General features: G+C 42.9%; 2 protein-coding genes across 2 annotated transcripts in view; both read right to left on the bottom strand.

The window, feature by feature from the left end:
• TPST1 (tyrosylprotein sulfotransferase 1) overlaps positions 1 to 11,469 on the bottom strand; it is a 25,163-nt gene extending 13,694 nt beyond the window's left edge. Inside the window, exon 1 of the mRNA XM_028707470.2 lies at positions 11,426 to 11,469. The gene's annotated coding sequence lies outside the window, so the exon portion shown is untranslated. The remainder of the gene's footprint in view (positions 1 to 11,425) is intronic.
• CRCP (CGRP receptor component) lies at positions 3,788 to 23,200 on the bottom strand. The gene is made up of 6 exons (XM_028707476.2): positions 22,936 to 23,200; positions 17,068 to 17,104; positions 16,493 to 16,591; positions 15,345 to 15,439; positions 11,426 to 11,483; positions 3,788 to 7,185 (listed from the first exon to the last, which is right to left on the bottom strand). Exons 1-6 carry the CDS (start codon positions 22,941 to 22,943, stop codon positions 7,039 to 7,041), a joined length of 444 nt encoding a protein of 147 aa, XP_028563309.1. The 5' UTR covers positions 22,944 to 23,200; the 3' UTR covers positions 3,788 to 7,038.

Raw genomic sequence — 23,200 nt, 5'->3', positions numbered from 1 at the left:
GCTGATATGGCTAGCAGTGGCTACTAGCTGTGCTGGCTATGCCCTCTGTCTCCACTTTGGAGGCAGCCATGCTTCTAAACACCAGTTGCTGGAATGCAAAGGAAAGGAGCAGGCTCTTGTGCTCAGGTCCTGCTTTTGGGTTTCCCCACACAGCCATCTGGTTGGCCACTGTGAGAACTGGACTAGATAGGCCTGATCCAGCAGCCAGACTCTTCTCATAGACTGGAACAAATGACCCCAGAGGGCTAAGGAAGCCTAACCAGAAGCCAGAGCAAAGTGTAAAGAAGGGGAGGAGGCATCACAGTTATTAATCCATGGCACATCGGGTGGAGGCATCTCAGACAGACGTCATCCCTGCAACCTGCTTTGAACACCAGGGTTCACAGAGTCCAGTTTCTTTTAAAAAGAGAGTCCAGCAAGTCTGTTTTCGAAGTTATGCCTGCAGGTTTTTACATTTCCCCCTCTTTTGTAATTTCTAGCATTTCTTTGATAAGCATATTTAACTTAGGTAGGCAGCAATGCTTCGAAATGCCAGTTGCTGGAAACCAAAGGAGGGGAGAGCTACTTTTGTGGCCAGGCCCTGCTTGAGTTTCCTGTTTGGGCTAGGTGGGCCATTGGCCTGATCCAGCAGGCTCTTCTTATGCTCTTCTGGGATGCACAGCCACACAGGCATACTTAGAATCACAGCCTTCCTTTTATGGCTCAACATGTTTTATCTTTTTGGTTGTTGGTCTTTTACGATACAAATTTTAATCTGATTGAGAAGTGGGTGCTTGTTGTTTTTATAGTGACTTTTGTTAACTGCCTTGGATCATTGTTTGTGTATTCATTTTTTTTAAAGAATGATGACATTTCTTAGAAATAAAAACCACATATTCCAAAGATTTCAGGGCAAACTGAGAGATTATTTGGCACCACTCAATCCACTTGAACCCACCTAAAACACTTGGGGGAGATGAAATAGGGTGGCAACCTTACCAATTTTAAGTCACCTCTAGGAGGAAGGAAAAAGCACTTTATACAAACTAAACACTCAAGCCACTGGTTCGGATTATGCATGCGAGTCCAAAGTTTCCATGTTAATCATCAACAAGTTATTTGGTTCCCAAAACCTGCAGGCAGCCACAGGATGCTTCTACCCATGTCCAGAATACTTTCTGCTGGCTGTGGGGCTTGCAGTCATTCTACATTGATCTAAAATTCAGGATTATGCAGGCTAGAGTCCAGATACCTCAATATCAATATGATTTCCAGCAACTGGCATTCAGAACTATCATTGCCTCCAACCATGGAGGCAGAGAAAACCATCAGAGCTAGTAGCCATTGCAGCATGTGAAGAAGTCCTTTTGTCTTTCCTGAATCTTCCAACGTTCAGTTTCATTGGGTGACACACACACACACACACACACACACACACACACACACACACCCCGTCCTGGTATTACAGCAGAGGAAAAATTTCTCTATCCATTTTCTCCATACCATTTATGTTTGGCACTGTTCTCTTATTTAAAAACTCTGCAGGTCTCCCCTCTTTCCCCCAACCTCTCTACCTTCCTAAACATCTGCTTTTCTGCTAGGCAGGAGGGAAGCTTAATAAAATGCATACAGTACGTACAGTGCATAATGAGAATTCAGCTGTGCATCTAGATCTATCAGACCTTGGCTGACAGCTGAACCTGGGACATGTCACAGCAGAGATGAGAGTCTGCTAATAAAAGCAAGTTAAACACGCCAAGCAGTACCTGGAGACAGCTCACGCAATGCTAGCCTCCAAATCTATATATTTGAACGGGGGTTGCATCAGCAACAGTGCAGAAATGGAACTGCCTGGATTTGGAAGATTAAAGGGCGATCAATGAGCCGACAGGTTGAAATGGATTGCTCAGTTAGGACATGAAGCATTTGTGCATATATGTAGTATTCTCTGTCATCCCAAATTAACCTCATAAATCGACATATGTAGTAAGTTTTTTGTGTACGTTTAATTCTGCACCTTCAAGAGCAGCATGACCTGAAATAATGTAGCAGGTGGAGTTTCCTGGCTGGAGTTTGTGGGGTGGGGTGCTCATTCAAACTGCCTTTTTTTTTTTTTTTTTTGGAACATGTCTGGGGGCTGTTAACATCTACTCTGGGAACGAAGTTCCAGACCCTTTGGAAGCCTACAGCTCTATTTCAGAAATTTGTGCAGAGAGTCTTTGGGAGGTTGAATTGAACTAAGACTTAGGAGACCAAGGTTCAAATCCCCACTCAGCCATGAAGCTCACTGGGTGACCTTGAGCCAGTCACTAAGTCTCAGCCTAGCCTACGTCACAGGCCTGTTTGGGGGATTAAATGAGAGGTAAGCCTTTGCTGTATTCAGTGTTCACACAAAGGTAAATGGATACAGAATTGCAGCCTTGGTCTCACTAATTATATTAGAATTAAGAGACCCAGGATGTAGATTTTTTGATTTTAAAAATGTTCTGCTATTAATTGCATTTAGCCAGTGACTAGAATGCATCCATGAATGATTTCTGCATGCCTGCACTTTGTGACTCATGCCTCCCTCCTACGTAGCATTCCACCTCTCCTATCTGACCCTGAAAGTGGCACAACTGGAAGGATGTGTTCCTATGTCTGTCGTGCGTTAGCATCCGCATCTCCTTGAGAAGTTCCAGGGACAGATACAGGAAAAGAACGTCAAGAGCCTCCACTGAAGGTCTGGTTGTCTAGACAACTGCCTGATAAGTTGTAAGTTGAGACCACATGTTTTGGAACACCCCAAGGAAATTGATTTCATTATGAAGCCGTGCGTATTTAACATCCCATGACCTCTAACCTTTCTTTATGTATGTAGAAGGACGTTTAAAGATGTTTTGAAGACTGTGCTGTGTGTTAGCGGCCTACATAAGCTTTGTTCTGAAGTATCTCCGAATCTCTGCCCCAAAGTGTTTCCAACCTATGGAAAACTAGAAATCATGTTTAGCAACTCTAGTCATGATTCTCAGCAATCTCTACAATAGCCCCGTAGGATAGGCTGCTTTTATTGTCGCCATGGTGCAGATTGGGGAGGGGGTTGAGTCAGAGAGTTGACTCCATCACTAGGCCGGAGTCAGGAGGATCAAAGACCGTACCTGCTCATAGAACACTCCGTGCCATAATTAGAAGGTTAAAACACAACTCCCTACCACAACTCTTATTTTAAAAGTTAAGTATGGTGTGTTTGGAATACACCCAGGAGGGGTATCTCTGCTTCAGCAGGCAGGAAAACCAGAAAGGTCTTCTAATCCCAGCAGCTCCATTGACAGTGCCCAACACCACTGGCTAAACCCAGGCATCAAATGGAAAACCAGGAGCACATTTGTTTTCTCATCTTTTTCTTTTCTAAAAAAGCTAGTCATTTTTGAGGAACAGTCAAAGGATTGAAAAGCAAAGCTTAGGAAAATCAACAGGAGCGTTATCTAGGAAAGCCCTGCAGCACACACATGGCTGTAGCATTATCATTAGCTGTCTCCCTGGCCTGGGCCTAAAAACGAAGGAGTGGGAAAACTTCAAGCTGGCAGCACAGACATTTCCTGCAGGCCTCTCCCCAAAGCCCACCCCATCTTAGGTCCCACTCCTCCATACACACACTGCTGAGCTGTTTCTTTCTCATCTGATGTTCTCTCTCTGAATTATTCCACCCAGCTGATTTCAGTAGCAGGAAACATGAGCATTCCCAAGTTCTGGTGCCAAACTACCCCACTCCCCAGTTTGATCTTTTTCCAAAGAGATCCAAAAACTACCAAATTTATTGTCTAGACAATATTCTCCTAGGCTTCTGCTGCTGGCTGCACTGCTTCTTAACAGTTGTTTTCAATTCAACTTAGACTATCTGTTCTATTTTATTTGCCCACCCTCCACCCTTAGGTCTTAGCGTGGTTACAATTTAAAATATAACATTAAAAATTACAAGGAAGTTACAACTGCAAGAAAATCAACCACAAAAAATAACATCTAATAAAAATGCAACATCTAATTAAAAGGTAACAAGACTTCATATAGTTGCTTATAGATTCCCAAGCTTTCTGCATTAGAAATCTTCAGGCAGTTTTCCAAAAAGAGACTACAACTCCCATCAGCACCAGAGGTTGGTAAATGTGTTCTGGCTTGTTGAGATCTGCCTTGGAGGCCGTGAAGGAGAAAAGCCCAAGCAGCACTTCCTCAGCCGCTGCCAGAGCAAATGTATTAGGCTGAGGTCCTGTACTTGACTTACTTGGGCATAAGTCTCAAGGAACTAAAATATTACTTCTTCTTGTTGGCATCTGTCTGTCTCGAGAGACAATGGAGTGCACCTCGGGGGGGGGGGGGAGTCAAACCACTAAAGAATCACAGCGCCTGCAGTGACCTCTCTGGGGTGCAAGCCTGGGCAGGTAAAGGTAAAGGTACCCCTGCCCGTACGGGCCAGTCTTGACAGACTCTGGGGTTGTGCGCCCATCTCACTCAAGAGGCCGAGGGCCAGCGCTGTCCAGAGACACTTCCAGGTCACGTGGCCAGCGTGACAAAGCTGCACCTGGCGAGCCAGCGCAGCACACGGAAACGCCGTTTACCTTCCTGCCAGTAAGCGGTCCCTATTTATCTACTTGCACCCGGAGGTGCTTTCGAACTGCTAGGTTGGCAGGCGCTGGGACCGAGCAACAGGAACGCACCCCGCCGCGGGGATTCGAACCGCCGACCTTTCGATCGGCAAGTCCTAGGCGCTGAGGCTTTAACCCACAGCGCCACCCGCGTCATACTGCTAAATTAGTTGCTTCTATGTGGCACATACAAGAACCCAATACAATAAAGTGGTTAAAATTATAACATCAGAATTCACTTAAAATGCCTGCTGGAATAAAGAACTATTCATTGGGTGCTGGAGGTTCAACAGAAAGGGGGTCTATCTGACCTCAACAAGGAGTGAGTTCTACAAAATTGGGTTCACAATACTAAAACAGCATGTGAATCATGGGCGACTACTCCCCCAAAAATCCTGAGTGATCAAACAGGAATAGAAGGAAGCAGGTGGTCCCTAAGGTATCCTAGACCAAAGTTTTTATACCTAAAGAGGTATAACACAATGTGATCATGATGTTTATTTGTGAACTACTTAACATTACTATGTGGCTTCTGAAGAGTTAGATCTGGGATAGGTAACTTTCGGCCCTCCAAATGTTGCTGGACCCCCCCCCCCCCAAACTATTGGCTGGTTCACCAAATGGTGCAGAAACATTCCAGGTCTCCAAAACCTTTCAAGACACACCTCAGGCAGTTGCTTCGCACAGCAGGCTGGGGTTTATTCGAGCTAAGCTTACAAACCACGACATCCGCAAACAGAAGAATGTGCTGGGAGGGAAGGGGAATGCATTCTTAGCTGCTGAGGAACATTTCTATTTGTTTTTGCTTTCAGGGATTGGTCCCTCACACACTAGCAGGCCCTAATAATTAACTGTCAAGTTCTGATAAAGACGGTGCAAAAATATGTATCATTGCCTGGATAAACAGAGCACACACCCCAAATTTAAACCACATCTCTGCTTATCTTTTCATGCATTCATTCTTTTACACAGCTTCTACAAACACAAAATGCAAAGTTTCAGAAATGGGCCCTGTGTTCCCATGAATGGGAGGGAGGGAGGTGGGCAGATGTTGACAGATGCCCAGAACTGCAAGAGCAGGGAAGGGCAGGAACCCTATAGCAAAAGCCAGATGTCTCCAACCTTGGTGTTCTAAATACAGTGATGTAATGCAAGCCAGGTCCTTCATGTTTTATGCTTTCTAAGTCCAAACCAGTTCTAAGCAGGGAGAGTATGTGAGATCTAGAAAGCAGAGAGAGAAAAGTGTCCAGGAGACTGAGGAACTAAGGAGATGAGGGGCCCCAGAGGCAACAGGGCTGAAGAGAAAAGAACACAGATTGGGAGAAGGAGAAGGATGATGACTGGGGTCAGAGGGCCTAATAGAATGAGGTGTGGATATAAAAGATAAGGGAAGGGGAAATGGGTCACAGGGCCTAAGGACAGAAGAGACTGTTTGCTGTTGGTTGAAAGGCATAAAGAAGGGAAAGTTTTGCCTTATGAGATCAGAATGAGATCCAGAATTCAATTTCTGCCAAACAATGGATGGATGCTTCCAAATGCTCATAAGCAGGGCACAAATCCAACACTCTCCACTCTTGTTTGTCCCTGGCCTCTGGCATTCAGAAGTACTAGGGCTTCTGTGCATGGAGGTTCCATTGAGTTATCGTGTCACCCCACTTACTCATACAAGTAACATCAGTTTTCCATCTAGTTCAGGGTTGTCTACACTGACAAGCAGCTGCTCTCCAGGGTTTGAAGCAAGGAGTCCATCCCAGCTCTGTCTGGAGATGCCATTGGGGATTGAATCTGGGACCTTCTGCATGCAAAGCAGATGCTTTGCCCCTGAGTTGCAGCCCTTCTAATTCTTTTTACAGCTATCTGAGCTCATGTGTTGGCTATCAATTCTGTAAGGTCATGTGTTGCGTCAAGAGCTGCTCCCTTTCTCCAGTCCTGAACCTACTGCCAGTTTACTTTGTTGGGTGATCCTGCACTCTGGTAATGCGAGAGAAGAAAAACTGGATACACCTCTCTAGTAAATAAAGAAGCAGAACAAGATTTTGCAATCAATTGTGAGACGTATTTTGCAAAACAGGTCGGGTCATTCAGAAGCACTAGAAACCAACTGGTAATCAGAAGGCCAGCTGCATGTAAATCTTACTCAAAGGAGTACACACATAAAAGGCACATGGAACCAACCACAGCATCTGCATCTCAGACAAATCCAGTTTTCTTATCCCACAAATAGAACATTTGTTAAGAATTCTGTTGTTGGTAATTGTTGCTCTTGTGGAGGATAAACAAACATGAAAAACACTGCAGGGTGATATCACTGTGTGTTAGTCAGCAAATGAGGGAGGGGGGAGTCTTCATCCTCCCTGGAACCTCTTTGCAACTGGAATGTTTGGCTGACTCTCCCCAGTGATAACATTTTGGCAAGGCCACCCACATGGTCCAAGTCTTTCTATACCCCGTCTCCTTCTTCCTCCGCAGCCATGGCTGACTCCTGCTGCTCTTCTTGCTCTGGGTCTCCAGGAAGATTTCTAGTGACCGTCTGGAGCAGGGATTCAATCTGCTCTTCAGTGAGCCTCTCCTCACTTTCTTCCACAATCTGCAGAGGAAAAAGCAGTGAGCCACCTCTGGTCTCTTGCCACCATCACATGCTAAGAGCAAACCGTTCCTTAGGGCAAAGCACAGACAAACTTTGCCAACCTGGTACCTTCCAGATGTTTCAGACCACTACTCCCATCAGCCCCAGCCAGTTGGCTAATACTGTAAAAGCAAAAATAGCCAAAATGGGCGTGGTGCAAGGCTAAGTTAGGGATGCTTAGGCCCCAATGAAATCAATGTGAAGAGATAGCTGTGACGAGCTCAAATTCCATTGATTTCAATGGAAACCAACAGCTGCAATCCTAGAAGCAGTTACTGGGGAACTCATTGGGACTTATTTCTGGATAACCATTCATAGGACCATGCTGTCACTCCAACTTAGTCTAGATCCAACCCTTCATTTCTACCCAGTGAATTCAATCCAAGATTCCTGTGTCTTCTGAAACTGCTCCTGATGTTCCTAGAATGTTTGGCAAACCTAACTGTTTATTTATTTGGGACATTTCTCTTGTGCTTGGAACACACTGCTTTTGGAGCAAGAGGCACAGCAGTTCATAGAAAGCACAAAGCAACAGGATAAAACCTGCAGCAGATTAAAACACAAAAATAAGATCTTCTTTAAAAAGTTTTTTAAAAGAGGATCAATGAAACAAGACATAAAATCAAATAGAGAAGCAAGTGACAGAGTCACTAAATCAGGGAGGTTTTCCTTCTATGTGACAGACTAGCATTGCTGAATCTCTAGCCTGTGGGCCTCATTAGGCCTGCCAGGCCTCTGAATTTTGCCCACAGGGCCCTTTTGGGCAAAGCATGCCAGGATGACAGGCACTTCACAGATCTGCTGCATCTTTGCTAAGCTGAGAGATAAGATCAGGAAGCTGCTGCCCTCCTGCTGTGGTCGTTCAAGCAGCAAACTGGGCAGTGTAAAAATGTGCAGTGATGGTACTTAACAAAGGAATTCAATGAACTATTACTGTAACCAATACCAAATTTTCACAAGCTGCAAAGAGATCATTGGAAACACACACACACACACACTATGAATCCCCTTAATGTTCAAACATTAACACATCATGTTTTCAGAAATGTCTTGTTCTGGGGGACACACACACCCAGATAGTCCCTTCTTTTTCTATGGCAACTGCCAACCCACACCTTTATTTTTATTTTTTATTTCTATTTTTAAATACTTTTTATTGTCATTTTCCAAAAAACAAAATAAAACAATCTTTACATTCATTCTTAATGTCATCTTATTTACATTGCGCTAAATAGCGCCTCGATTTCCTTCCCTCCCAGTTGCGGTTTTCATAATGTACATCTCCTCTTACAGTTTCTTCTGCTTTTCTACACACGTCACAAGAACTATCCTAGTCCTGCTGTAGTTCTTAAACTTCTACAGTTCAATTCTATATATGTCATAAATTTACTCCATTCTTCTGTGAACTTTGACCCTTTTTGATGTCGAATTTTATTTGTCATTATTGCTAATTCAGCATATTCAAAAAGTTTTACCTGCCATTCCATAACTGTTGGAATCTCTGATGACTTCCATTTTTGTACTACAAGGACCCTAGCTGCCACCATTGCATATTGAAATAACTTATGGTCTTCATTTTTTTATTTCATCCCCTATTATCCCTAATAGGAATGCCTCCAGTTTTTTGGGGAAGGTGTATCTAAAAAGTTTCTTTAATTCATCATATATCAGGTTCCAAAATCTTTTCATTTTCTCACATACCCACCACATATGATAAAGGTCCCCATCTTTATTTTTACATTTCCAACAAACTTTGTTTCCTGTTTTGTACATTTTCGCCAATTTGACCAGGGTAAAATCCACCTTTAAACCCACACCTTTAAATTGGCATTTGTTCTCTGGAACTGCAGGGAATTTGCCTCAATGGAATAGAGAAGGGCTATCTGAAAGGACGGTCGCATTTTCATATCATGATGATCATGACAAGAGCAAACAGAAAATTATTCCTCGTGCCAAGTAAAATCAGATATACGTAAGTCTCCATCTCTGAACCGTAAGCCTCTGCAAGTAAACTCTTATCTCAATGAGAAAAAGAACATCTCTTAACCATTTGCTGACGCAGGCTCCCACTCTTTAACTTCTTTATACTCAGTCTCAAATTAATTTCTCCTTGCGATAGCTTGCCTGCCACATATGTGTACTTTTCAAGCTGGGTGAATTATTTCAATTTCTTTTCCTCCTGCTTGCTGTACATTGCTTTGAAAAGAGACAGCACAGAAACGCAAATAAATAAAGAAGGGGAAATCTACTGCTAAGTCAATTCTGCAACATGGAATGATATCCACATGCTTCAGCTTCCAGATCCATTTCCTAGGCTTTGCATTCAGGAAGAGGTTTAGAAACAAGTGCTTTTATTGGGGGGGATTAACCTGACAGTCACCTTTTGTCTTCAATCTGCTGTAACCTAATGAACTTCCTTTTGTTGGGGGAAGAGGGAAGAGGGAGCAGAGAAATCACCTTCTTCCCATTTCATTGACTCAACAACTCCCACAGCTTCAGCGGGTGCAGAGGCCATCTCAGAGTGTTTACTTCAGCTATTCATCTCCTTCTAAAACAGCAGACATTTTATGTGCTCAAGGGTACATTGGTTCTCAATGACGCATCAGTCAATACCTGTTTATTACACAGTACTTTAAGGTCTGTTAGCTTCGGTTGCTAGGCTTTAGGTAACCTGGAGAGGCAAGCAGAGTGGAAATTGGGACTTAGCAAGTCCCTGAATGGTGGCTGAGGGAGAAAACCCACATATAGCAACTAGGCAGGCAGGCAGGCAAGCAGACCCAACAGGGCTCACCTTCTAGCCTTTGTAGATCAACTCAATGAGCCAGGATTAGGGCAAACCATTCTAGAGACAGAGGGTACATCATCATCAGTGCATGGGCAGGCAAACTAAGGCTCGGGGCCAGATCCGGCCCAATCACCTTCTAAATCTGGCCTGCAGATGGTCCAGGAATCAGCGTGTTTTTACATGACCAGAATGTGTCCTTTTATTTAAAATGCATCTCTGGGTTATTTGTGGGGCATAGGAATTTGTTCATTTCGCCCCCCAAAATATAGTCCGGCCCCCCACAAGGTCTGAGGGACAGTGGACTGGTCCCCTGCTGAAAAAGTTTGCTGACCCCTGATCTAGTGGAACCCTCTGAACTGCAGCCACAGCTGGCTCATCAAAGGGGGCAGCCAAACATAGCCGCTGCTTCTCCATGTGTTTCCCTCTGGCCTTTCATATCACTCCTTCAGGATACACCACTGCCACCAGACTTTCCCCTCCTGCATCCTCACCCTTCACTGTTCACCACCTCTCATGTGGACCACTATGCTGTGCCACACGCTTTGGGACGAGATTGGTGCCCACCCCTGCCAATCATCCTCTTGGCCATAAAGAGGTCTGAGCCAAAACCACTAAATTTGAGAGCCAGTGTGGTGTAGTGGTTAGGACCAAGGAGACCAGGGTTCGAATCCCCACCTGGCCATGAAGCTCACTGGGTGACCTTGGGCCAGACACTCTCTTTCAGCCTATTCCACCTCACAGGGTTGTTGTGGCAATCAAATGGCAGAGAGAATCATGTAAGCCTTGAGCCCCGTAGAGTGAAAGGTGGGCTATAAATGCAATAATCATGTTCAATCTTATGACTGACAAAAACACAAATGATTTCTAATTATGAATGTCTTTGTGCTGTTCCAATGCTGCTTTCTGAGCATCTAGTTATTAATTATACTTATTTCTGAAATGTAGATCCCAGCCCTCAAATAAATTGTTAAGGAAGGCTTACAACACAAAAGCAAAGATACAATAAAAAACATTTTAAAAGAAAAGAAAAACTGACTACAGACTAAAAAGCAGGGCACAAAAATTTTAAACAGCTGCATGAAGTTTATCTGTCTTCTGCTGGCTCCCACCCCATTTTCTCCTCAATGCCATTTAAGCAGCACAGGTGTGTCCAACTACGTGGCTCATTTACTGTTGTCCATGATGTCATCACATCAGATGTCACTTTGTGACAACGCTGGCAAAATCACTGGGGTTGTTAGGGCCCGATTAAACAGCAAGGTAAGTGGAGGACAGTCAGGTAAACAACAAAGAAGGAGCAGGAAATATAAAAAGGTCAATGAGCAGCATCAAAAGACTCTGAACATTTCAGGACACAGAAGGAAAAGGGTTACTGCTCTTCAAGGGCTAGGGATACCTGGAAGCTTCGCAACTTACCAACTGGATCTCAACGGCAGTCACAGGCCTGAGGTTGAGAAGTTGCAGTTTTTCTGCCCTGTGCAAATGCAAAGAACACAACACCATATAATTTAGGGATTCTGGTTACAGGAGCCATCCGCATGCTAACACTTCTTGGCCGCAAAACAATGGCTGGAGAGCCAAAGTTGCAGCTTGACCTCAGATGAGATGCACAACAGGCAAAAATGAAACCATTTGGGAGCTTGGAAACAGGCTCATGGCCACATCCATAACCCAAACCCACTGTGGCATTTAGTGGCCCGAAAGTTTTAAAACCATCCAATTTTCATTGTAACTCTTTGTTCAGACACACTCAAAACCACTACTCTTTCTGAACCCAGGATTCTTTGGATGCCGACTACAACCCACAGCACACTTTTCCATAGAGCTGTCCCAGAGACAGTTGGAAAAGAAAATATTTCAAGTTCAGAGGCGCCAGAAAAAACCCTTTAGGAGTCTCATATTCTGGGGTGCACAAATATGCTCCAGGAAGACAAAAAGTGGAGTAGGGAAGAATCAGCAGGGTGCATAAAAATATATTTTTTAAAAAAACCATGGATTTTTAAACATGTAAATCAGTTTTAATTTCTTAACAACGTTAAGATATAAGTTTGTTTTTAAAATAACCTCAGGGAAAATCTGAACTCAATTAAAACATCTCCCAGAGCTGAATGTATGACCCTCTTATGAGCAGCAACTGTGAAAAAAGCAAGTTCCATGCTAGGGATGAGTAGGAACAGAACTGAAAATAAAAGCGCTAATATAATAATGTAGTTACACAAATCCACGGTGCAGCCACATTTGGAATACATTAGGCCCTCAATTTACACGGGAGTTATGTTCCAGAGATTGTGCCTAAAGGTTCGATGGCAGATGAAATTGCCAAAGCCATTTCCCCCAGAACCCCGCCCTCTTAAAATTTTTTTTTTTAATTTACCGTTCACTTAAAGCTGAATGCACACAAGTTATATGTGTGCAAGTTGCAGACTTACTGTACTGTGTACAGTTATGGCTGCTTCACCTAAAAAAAGATATAGTGGAGTTTGAAGGCAATGGTGGCCACCAATTTAGATTGTTTTAAAAGACAACTGGACAAATTCATGGAGGAAAAAGCTATAAATGACTACTAGCCATGATGACTGTGTTCTGTCTAAATACTTGGAGGTAGCAATGCTTCTGAATACCAGTTGCAGGAAAACACAGGGAAAGTGCACTTGTGCTTAAATCCTACTTAAGGGTTTCCCACAGGCAGCTGGTTGACTACTGTAAGAACAGGATGCTGGACTAGATTGGCCATGGGCCTGATTCTGCAGGCTCTTAAAATATGTTCTGATTCAGCAGGCTTTTATGTTCTTAAAATATTAATAATAATAGAAAAACAATTTCTCTTAACATTTCTGTTTAGGTCCAAACAAACAAAACTAAACCAAATAGATTATTCTGAAGTGGTAATGCAAGAACAGAAGCAAGTAACAATGTTCATTCAAGGGCACTGGGAACTTCTCCCGCCTTAAGACCCCCTGGAAAATTCAGCCTCCATTCAATCCAGCAAGGCTTGCTCAGGAGAACTCCCTGGCAAATTGTCGCTCAATATTTACTTACTTCTCTTGCCTATCTTTCCACTCAGGAAGCAACAATGTACTAATCCTGCACACAAGAACTCTGAACTAGTAGCTCCCTCTGCTGTCAGCATAGTATCCTTGCATGTAATCTGGTGAGGTTTCATTTTGGTTTAATAAACGTCATATAAATACTGATCTTTCAAATCTGACTACCTACAGGGAAACACCAAAATCTTGAGGCAAACTTCAAAACAGACTGGGAGCCATTTATTTTTCAAACTGGCATATTTTTGTATAAAGCATTCCTAGTTCTGTTTGTGATTTTGTATAATTATAGCAGAGTGGTTATACTCAGAGAAAGGGACGCGGGTCTAAACCACTGAGCCTAGGGCTTGCCAATTGGAAGGTTGGTGGTTCAAATCCTCGCGACAGGATGAGCTCCCATTGCTTGGTCCCAGCTCCTGCCAACCTAGAAGTTCAAAAGCACGTCAAAGTGCAAGTAGATAAATAGGTACCGTTCCGGCGGGAAGGTAAACAGTGTTTCCGTGCACTGCTCTGGTTTTGCCAGAAGCGGCTTAAGTCATGCTGGCCACATGACCCGGAAAAACTGTCTGCGGACAAACGTCGGCTCCCTTGGCCAGTAAAGTGAGATGAGCGCTGCAACCCCACTGTCGTTCGCGACTGGACTTAACTATCAGGGGTCCTTTACCTTTTTATACTCAGAGAGTATCTACCGTTCTCAATGAGTCTACTCTGAGTATGACTCATGTTGCATATCACTAATACATTTTAAAAAGGCTCATGGAAGGGATATCAGTGGTAATTCCACCAGAATTAATACCCACTTTACATTCTGCAGTTCCATGTTTTCTCATAAATTGCATGCTTATGGTTTAGGAGAAGTAATGCCCACTCTCCCCATAAACCCCATATTGCCTATAACAACAATGTCTCAAACTGACAAACTGACTACAACTAACCTGTATGAAGGACTCTACAATTTGAAAACAGAGATGATGAATGTATTTTTTTTTTTTACTTATGGAAAATATATTAATAAAAACTTTTTTTTAAGTGAATGCCTGGACTTTCAGTTTAAAACACTGGTGCCTTGAATGTCATTAAAGATATTTTCACATTTATAACCTCTATATGATTGTATGCACTGGTCTTTGACACACAGGGTATGTCATTTGTTCATTTGTTTTATTTTTATATCCTATGCTTATCAGCAATGTTCCTCTTGGATTTTTTTTCCTGCTGTAAATTGGACCTGCCCAGTGGAAATAAAATGCATTTTAGATCTACAAAGCCACTGATAAAAAGTAATGCTTCAAAATCTGGTAAAAGATAACAGATTGAAAAGCAGATTCACTCATCCATCTCTTGGGACTGATTGCTTTTGACAAGTTTCATCGCTACTTTGAAAACATGGAGCCCACTGGATTGCAAAGGCACAAACATCTGCTAAGTAGCACTAAAGGATAAAGACTTAGCATTGGCGCCTCACAGAAGAATGAGAAGAGCCAGTCCAATCTGATTGAAAACAGAACACAGAGTTTGGTCAGCTTTGAAGGGGGGTAAAGGAAACCACCCTCCCACTCATTTCATCATGGCACTGTCAGAAAAGCTTGAGAAATTTGTTATTTGCTAATTCTCATACAAATGGATCTAATCCACACATCCCATGAATGCAGTTACCTTTCAGATTTTGCATTTCTTTGAATTCTATATTGCAGCTCTCAGCTCAAAGAGCATACCAGTATGTATATAAAATTATTATTTTAGGGTAAATACATTTAGACATACATACTTTGGGAGAAAAATATATAGCAAAGTCCCTCTGGAGCATAGAAAGAGACTTGAGATGCAGTTGTCACACGCACCCTGAAGGGACTGTGAAGAGGGTGGCTGCCTGTATATACAACCACCAAGGTTACAAGCACTCTTTCAGTGGTTCATTGGAAGAAAAATAAGACATTGAATGTGCCCAGACCAAATAATTAAGTCCTAGCCAATGACTGCTGGCAGCGGCAAGCTCTTTCATCACTTGACACCTCCCTGTGCTTCAGAAACTCATGCTTTTCTATGGGTTAGCATACACTGAAACCAGAAATTCAAAAGCATCATACATCAAGGCCAAGCTCAGCAGTCAGTAACAAACACAGTGCTGGGTTGCTGCCTCACTCCTGCAAAGCTTGGGATGGAGGGGGTTGCATGGGAGAAGCAGCAGACTGGGGGAAGGAATTTCATCCTCTTGTCAACTGTTGGAATAATTGAACCTCTCATCTGGCAGCTACAATCCACCAGCCCACATTACAATATTAATGACTTACTTCGTTAACTTGTGGCTTTTCAGTGCCAAGAGGAAGTCTCTTACAACCTCAGGATTCTGGAATTTGCATGGTGTCTTAGATATGTATTTCAGTGTCTAGATGGGCAGAAAAAAATAATTGTGCAGATTCAGTCTACCTTTACGCCTCCTTTTCAAGTCTAACTTAAAAGCTGATCCCTCCAAACCAGGAACAATGTTCTCTGAAAGCAAAACTACTCTTCAGATTAGCAAATGTATCACAGCCATGTTGTAACCAAATAGAGAAATGATAATCAAATTGTTGGGAGCTTTAAAATATTCACTGAGCAGGAAATCCAGAGGTCAAATGTTTAATGATGACATTAACACATTTTCTTATTTCACACCTGTTAATGTTCATAATTAGAAATAAAGAGAGTACAGAAAAATAAAATAAAAATGATTGGGGCATATTTGGGAAAGGAACACAGCTCACTGATAAAGCATGCAGAAGGTTGCAGGGTACAATATGCAATAGCATCTCCAGGTAGGGCTAGAAAAAGACTCCTGCCTCAAGCTCCAGAGAGCCACTGGCTACCTGTGTACACAATACTGAGCTAGATGGATCAACACTATGATTTACTCTGAGGCAGCTTCCTATGTTCCTAGTTAAAATCAGACCTTTTTTCAGAACCATATGGACTGAAATCTTCATTTTCAGGAAAAGGACCATAGCTCAATGGAATAAATAACACATGCATTACATGCAGGAGGCCCCAGATTCAATTTCCACCATCTCCAGGTAAGGCTGGGGAAAGACCCCACCTGAAATCCTGGAGAGCCGCTGCCAGTCAGTGTTCACAGTACAGAACTAGATAGACACATTGGTCTGGTTCAGTCAAAGGCTCTATGTTCCCTTTTAAAAAAAGAGAGCTTAAATGGGTTAGTTTTTCTGGCTTAGAAAACTGCATGTGGATATAACTGTGCTACCTAAAATTATGAATGGTATCAAGACAGCAGAAGCACATTTTTTCCCATCCTTCTCTCTCTCTCTTTTTCAAATGCTCTTGTGTGTGATGAAGGCTGGGAGAGGTGAGGGAGGGGGAGCTGTGTATAGAAGCATGGCTAGTGGGATGTGGAGAGAAGGTTGCAGCTTGGGACAGGATCATTTCCATTGTTGGTTTTACTCACTTCATACATGATAGTATTCAAATTCTGCTGCCCAGCACTCTGCTTGCTTCTCCCGGTCTCTCGGCGCTGCTGCTTAAGATCAGTCAGCAACTTATACACCTGAAAGAAAGAACTTTGCTATGAGGTGGCCTCAAATGCCATCAGAGCTTTGATAATGCTAGCAGCTCATCATATGAGCTGAACCGTTTAATTCCTGTCCTTTCTGCTAATTTTGGTATGTGGCTTTCTTACATTTTTGAAAGAGGTCCCGATCTTCAAAATGAGCTCATAACAACTATTGTAGGTCAAGTATATATCATTCTATTGCAGATGGAGAGAGCAAGCACACATTTTTATGGAATATAGGACCTTAAAAACAAATTTTCAGAGGGGTGCGGCTTTCACCCCAGTGAGAAGAATTTCTTTAAATTTTGGCTGTAGGAACATTTCAACATTTATATTCCCCACTCCTCCAAGAAATGCATGACTACAATGCAAGCTTTGTTTGTTGATCTGGCATGGAACAAAGGTTAAAACTAGCATTCTGAATAGGGCAGGACTTGACATAAATTATAATTGCAGTAAAATGATTTTACCTCATAATTGCTCAGAAGAGCTGCATTTCCATCTTTCCTAGAAAAACAATAAATAAAATATGTTAAGGTGCTTTAGATGTGTTGGTGTGTGTGTGGAAAATCCACCTTAGAAACCCCTGCCTCCCGTTACAAAGCTCCAAAAGAACTATTTTTTAAAAGTATATTCCCTTAGTTCCGTTTTTCCCAGTGTTTTGTGCCAGGCTTGGGTGAGGCTACACATGTGTGAGTAGACACATCTCATCAAAGCCAACCATTACAATTAAGCTTACATACAAGCTTCGCTTGAAAGAGAACTCAACTGGCAAACTCAAAACTCACTGCCCACATAGACAAGGATACACTAATTCTCACAACACATATTCATTGCCACAAGATGGCTTTAGACAGGGATCAGACTTCACTATGAATTTGAATTTGTCTATCAGTGTCTGTTAACCATTTCTGTGCACACACCATACATTTGAGACACATTTGTTATCCCAAGAATCCTGGGAACTGTAGTTTGTTAAGGGTACTGGGAATTATAGCTTTGTGAGGGGAAATTAAATAATCATTTTTGGAGTGGGCAGGGGTGTGCTTTAAAGTTATGCAGTGTACACAATCCATGTACCTCCACATCCAGAGGCAGAGTACCTGTAAATATGAGTTGCTGGGGAATACCAGTAGGATAGTGCTGTTGCTTTCATGCCTCTTTGTTGGCTGATTACAGACATCTGATTGACCATGGTGGGAAATGGGATCCTAGACTAAGGCCTGATCCAGCAGGACTCTTCTTAAGTCCTTGTTTAAAAACATGAGTTGGTCCTAGAAATGCATAGTCTAACTTTGCTATAAACTACCTCTATGGAGTCAAAATATATGCTAAGGAAAGAGCTTTCCTGCATGTTTAAGGGTGCAGTCCTATAAGCACTTATCTGGACGCAAGTCCCACTGAAACCAATGGGTCTTGCTTCTAAATAAACACATGATATATAGGATTCCACTGTAAATCAGTTTCAAGCCACTGGTTGTGTGTAGCGGCTGTTGCTGCTTATTATTTTTCCAGCAAAAGGCTTATAGCGGCAGGAGGGGTAAATGCAAAGTGGAGGTTTGTTGCTCCCCCTGTAAGAGCCACTAACTGTCAGATATGAAGGGGGCAGATATTTCCCGCACCACAACACTGTTTCTGAGTGGGGCTTTAATTTTTTCCCCTTAGCAATGGCCAGTAACCATCCATCTATGCTCCTGGTGACCCAAGCTATAAACATTCCCATGAGTTTTGGTCTGTTGGAGAAGTTTCCTTCTGTGCCTCAACAACAGAAATGTTGGCTGGGTCACAACAGTTCTTTGGGAGAGAGCCTTGTTGGCAGCTCAGAAGGCTGCAAAATTCCCTGCCTAAGGAGGCTGAGCTTGCCTTGAAACCTTGACAGTTGTGCTGGCCCTGTCAAGTTGCTGGTGTCCCTTTCTATGCTGCCTGAGCTTGCCATGAAACTTTTGCTGGATGTCTCAGTACCTTCTGAATTGCTTTACTTGTTATTTGTAAATTTCACACTGCCTTGTTTCTTTAGAGATGGAGAAGTAGGATAACAAACATCATATCATCTGCTGAATCAGGGAACAAATGTATACATCCAATTGTGGATGCTATCCAGTCTTTCCATAGGGTAGATAGGCAGCTCCCAAGATTCCTGCATTGCTATCAACACCATTCACAAATGTGGACCCTCATACTTTAAGCAACCAGCCACACATAAATACCTTTTTAAAGCACAACTAGAGATGGAGCAGACTGGCATGTTCCACAGCCAGCAAGCACTACTGCAACCCACACTTATTTACAATTGCTTAGATTCAATTCCATTGGGACTTGCTAGCTATTGTTTACTATTTAAGCACAATCCCGATTAAGCTACAGACAATATTATTTAATTTATTTCCATTATAAATAAATAGAATGTTAGTTTTTAAAAGAAAACAAAAACACCACAAAGCCGCGACCGCTATACATCCTCAGGACAATGGGTTCTGCTGAACAGACAGACAGCACTAACAACAGAAAGTTGTCACAGCTATATAAAAGGAGGAGGGTAAGGCTATTCTCGGGTCCCCCTATTGCAACATATTTAAAAGTACAATGTATTATGTCAAGCACAGCCAACTGTTTGAATAGAACTGTCATACTCATCACTTTCAAACAAGTTCAGTGCCTCTTCCACAAACTTCCACAGTTTCTAGCATTGTTTTTGAAATTGCATTGGGATAGGGTGAGGGGGGAAAGAGGGGACCCCCTTCTGAAAATACGCTGAGGTGCAGTTCTCATCACACATTTTGCTGATCCAGCAGAAACTTCAGCAAGCAAGCAAGATCACAAACACACACATTCATGCATTGCAAAAACGGATACTGCTTTTTGTTGATACGTATATTTGATTCTTTGGAAGAGGGCTATCTTTGCATTCCATCTACATCTAGAGAAATCCCTGCAGATTCTCTATGACCAAAGCCTATTTTTTTAATGCCCCACATAAAATAAAATAAAGGAGAACACAGTACGGAAAGCAACTGAATGTACTAATGGGTCTAGGAAGAATTATTGTTGATGAAGTGCATTTAAAACAAAGGGTGGTCCCATTTCCGTCTTGAATGTAACTACATCAATATGCTAAGAATGATACCAGTTGACATTGCCACACACACACACAGTTTGATCGCAACCTAAGTACTTGGTACTGTGTACTAGTAAAGTCAGTGGGACTTCTGAGTAAAAGTGCATAGGGTCAGATTGTACCAAATATAACCCCCATCCATTTCTACTTCAGGACACCCTGGGAGGAGGGGGGGAGGAACCTTTTTCCTTTCTGGGGAAGACACAGTAATAAACAAAGAAAATGTGCATCTTTAAGATGGTTTCCATTTAAATAAAGACAATCATGTCCAGTACAACTTTCAAATTAAACAAATACATTTCTATGAACAGAAACTCAAAATGAACTTCTCAAAACCCATCTTTTTGTCAAGACCCTTGCGATCACCCATAAGTTTTCATTTGCAAGAAAAACTGCTTGCAATTTACTTTTCTTACATTTATGTCCTATCTTTCTTTCATCATGGAACCCACATGTGGTTCCCAGCTGGCCTCCCATTCAGACACTGACCAGAATCAGACCTATTCAGCTTCAGCATGATGGTGGCCTTCATCCCACACAATCTGTTCTGTGATAACATGTGTAAAGCGTTTAAAAATGACTCTCCATCTGGCACTCAACAGTAACCATATTATTTTTTTAAAGTTATCCTTAACAGCTTCATTTAAAAAATAGTAAAGATGAATGATGCATATCATATGGGAAGATGGAGTAAGTCCAATTTCTATAGTGCAGGAATGGGGAACCTGGAGCCCTCAAGAGGTAAAGAGTTCATATTAAATAATCTGAATATAAACATGTCAGCCCTTCAGTTAATCATTTCTTGTAGAGGCACTGATTAAAGCTTAGTGTTTCTATGTAAATGAAGAACCAATCTGATCATTTCTCAAGTATGAAATGACTTTACACAGGGATTTGATTTTCACTTCATGAAAATGAAGCTGCTCTATCCTAGCAACTACTAATGGACTTTGCTTTTGACTTATCCAGTCCCAGGCATTTAATTTTTTTTGTTACTTTTGTTTTTGCAAGGGTGGGACTGGGCCAAGACAGAGCGAAGCAGAAAATGAGCAACGATGAGGGTGTGGAAGAAAGAAAAGCTGGCAATATTGTCCAGTGTGCAGGATCCTTTCTATTTTCAGATTTAAGCTCACAAACTGTTATGTGTGACGGTTGTAAGAAAAGCCCCATGAAACAGCCACTCCTGGACTGGTACCCTCTAGATCATGGGTAGGCAAACTAAGGCCCAGGGGCCGGATGCGGCCCAATAGCCTTCAAAATCCAGCCCGCGGACAGTCCGGGAATCAGTGTGTTTTTTACATGAGTAGAATTTGTCCTTTTATTTAAAATGCATCTCTGAGTTATTTGTGGGGCACAGAAATTTGTTCATTCATTTTTTCAAAATATAGTCCAGCCTCCCACAATGTCTGAGGGATAGTGGACTGACCCCATGCTGAAAAGGTTTGCTGACCCCTGCTCTAGATGTTTAAATCTGGCTAGGGCTGGTGGGAATTGTGGTCCCCAGCATCTGGAGTATACCAGGTTGGTGAAGGGTGCTATATGGAAATATTTTACAGACATTCATGTCAAGGATGTGACACAAAAATGTGCTTTCCCCCTCCCTCCCTTGTAGATTAATAATTCTGAATTAGAAAAAGATGATCATGCATAAAAATCTCCACAGATCTGGTAACCTGTAGGTGACACAAACAAGTGACCGTCAGTTAGGGAAATCTTAACAAAATCTGCAGTGCAACCCTATGCATGTTTTACTCTAAGTGGACGTACCCACACTCTGGCCCCATCCATTAGCCAGAAGACTGAGAGCTGCTGGATATTGTGTGTAGTGCACAGTACTTAAAAAGCAGGCAATGGTCAGGGCAGGATTTTGGTGCAGAAGCCCAGAGCTCCCCTCAGGAGAATGGAGGGGGACAAAAGTGGAATAAATACATATTACCACCCAACAGAACATTAAACCTAGAGTCTAAAATTAATGTTGACAGTGCCACTGAAAGCAGGGAGCCAGATGATGCCATTGAGATTATATAACTTCAAGAACTGGGTCCTGGGTCCATCTGCTTTCCTCTGCCCTCCTCACTCGCTTTTCATTTTGTACTGTGTGCATTAGATTGTGAGGCTGCATGAAGGGACTGTCATCTCCTTTTATCTCTGCAAGTTTTTCAGGCAGCCCCTTCTCTGTCTGCTCAGTACCTCCTAAATATATTATCATTTATAGACAAGCCTACCCAGATACTTAGAATGCTGGTGCCTGTTTTACACTTCTTTTTAGCTTACTGATTTTAATTTTTTGAATGTTTTAAATTGTTTCCAGTGGTAATTTTATTGTTTTATCTTTTTTGGTATTGTATGTCACTTTGAGGGTTTTTCTTCTTTTTTTTTTACAATCTAGTGGATAAATTTTATGAAATGACAAAAATAAAAATAATGTTGTGTGCCCAAGAAGGAGGTCTGCACCCGTCCGATTGTTCATTCACCCCTTCAGAACTTTTGAGGAGAGGAATTTCTCTAGGCATCTCTCCAGCACCCTCATTTCTTCAACCATCCCTTCAAATATATTGGTGTTCTTTTATTTTAGGAAATTTCATCAAGCAATGCCAATTCCAGGACCCCATCTCACCTCTCCCTCTTAGGAACGATTTCATTTTCTACCCCCCCCCCTTTCCTCAGCCATCCCTCCAATTGTATTTTTTGGGGGTGGGGAAGGGTAGGAAATTACCTCAGGCATTGCCAATTCCTGGAAATCCACCCCTCCATTTGCTCCCCCCAAATCACAGAAACTCCCCCCCCCACCCCGTCAAAAATCCCTTAGCCATCTAAATGTGAGATTTACCTCTGGAAAGGGCAGCTGCAGGTCACCTCTTCCCCCTACCCAAAAAAAACCCCATAGCCATCTAAATGTGAGAAAGTTTGCCTAGAGAAAAGTCAATTCCAGGAATCCCCCCAAGTAGGAAATATCTCTCCCCCCCCCCCTAAAAAATTTTTCCCTCAGCCACCTAAATGTGAGGAAATTCACCTCAGGAAAAAGGACCATTCCAGGAATCCCCCCCCCTCTTCCTCCCACCCGAGTTTGAACGGCCTCACCCACTCCCCTGAATTTACACGCACCCCCCCCCCCCTCTAACAGGCAGGGAATCCCCCCTTATCCTACGGCGGGGAGGGGAGGAGAGAGAAACGGGGTGACTTCGGAGCAAGCGGGGCTTCCGCGGTCGCTCCGCCATCTTACACTTCCATCTTGCCCACGCCGCGGCCTCTTCCTGCCTCTCGCGCCGCCTTTGCTCGCTCCTCCCTTCGGCCCTCCGCCGCCTTTCTCGGCTGCGTCGTCTCCGGCCGCGTCGCTGCTCAGGCAGCGGCCGCTTTGCCTCTTTCCCTTCCGGGCGATGCTTCCGAGACGGGAGGGCGGCCCGGTCGGAGCGGGGATCTCGGCGGCCTCCTCCCGCCTTCCTCGAGGGAGTTCAGGGCGGACGGCTCTTTCCGTAGGAAAGGGAGGA

This window comes from Podarcis muralis, chromosome 15, assembly GCF_964188315.1.
Source record: "Podarcis muralis chromosome 15, rPodMur119.hap1.1, whole genome shotgun sequence".
Classification (NCBI taxonomy): Eukaryota; Metazoa; Chordata; class Lepidosauria; order Squamata; family Lacertidae; genus Podarcis; species Podarcis muralis.
This window is presented reverse-complemented; position numbering and strand designations above follow the sequence as displayed.

Excerpts from the sequence above, each read along its gene's own strand:
- CRCP (XM_028707476.2), bottom strand. Across the intron at positions 16,592-17,067 it reads CTCTTCTGAGCAATTATGAG|GTGTATAAGTTGCTGACTGA; the intron begins GTAAAATCATTT and ends TCTTTCTTTCAG. Across the intron at positions 15,440-16,492 it reads TGAATACTATCATGTATGAA|ACACTGAAATACATATCTAA; the intron begins GTGAGTAAAACC and ends CTGCCCATCTAG.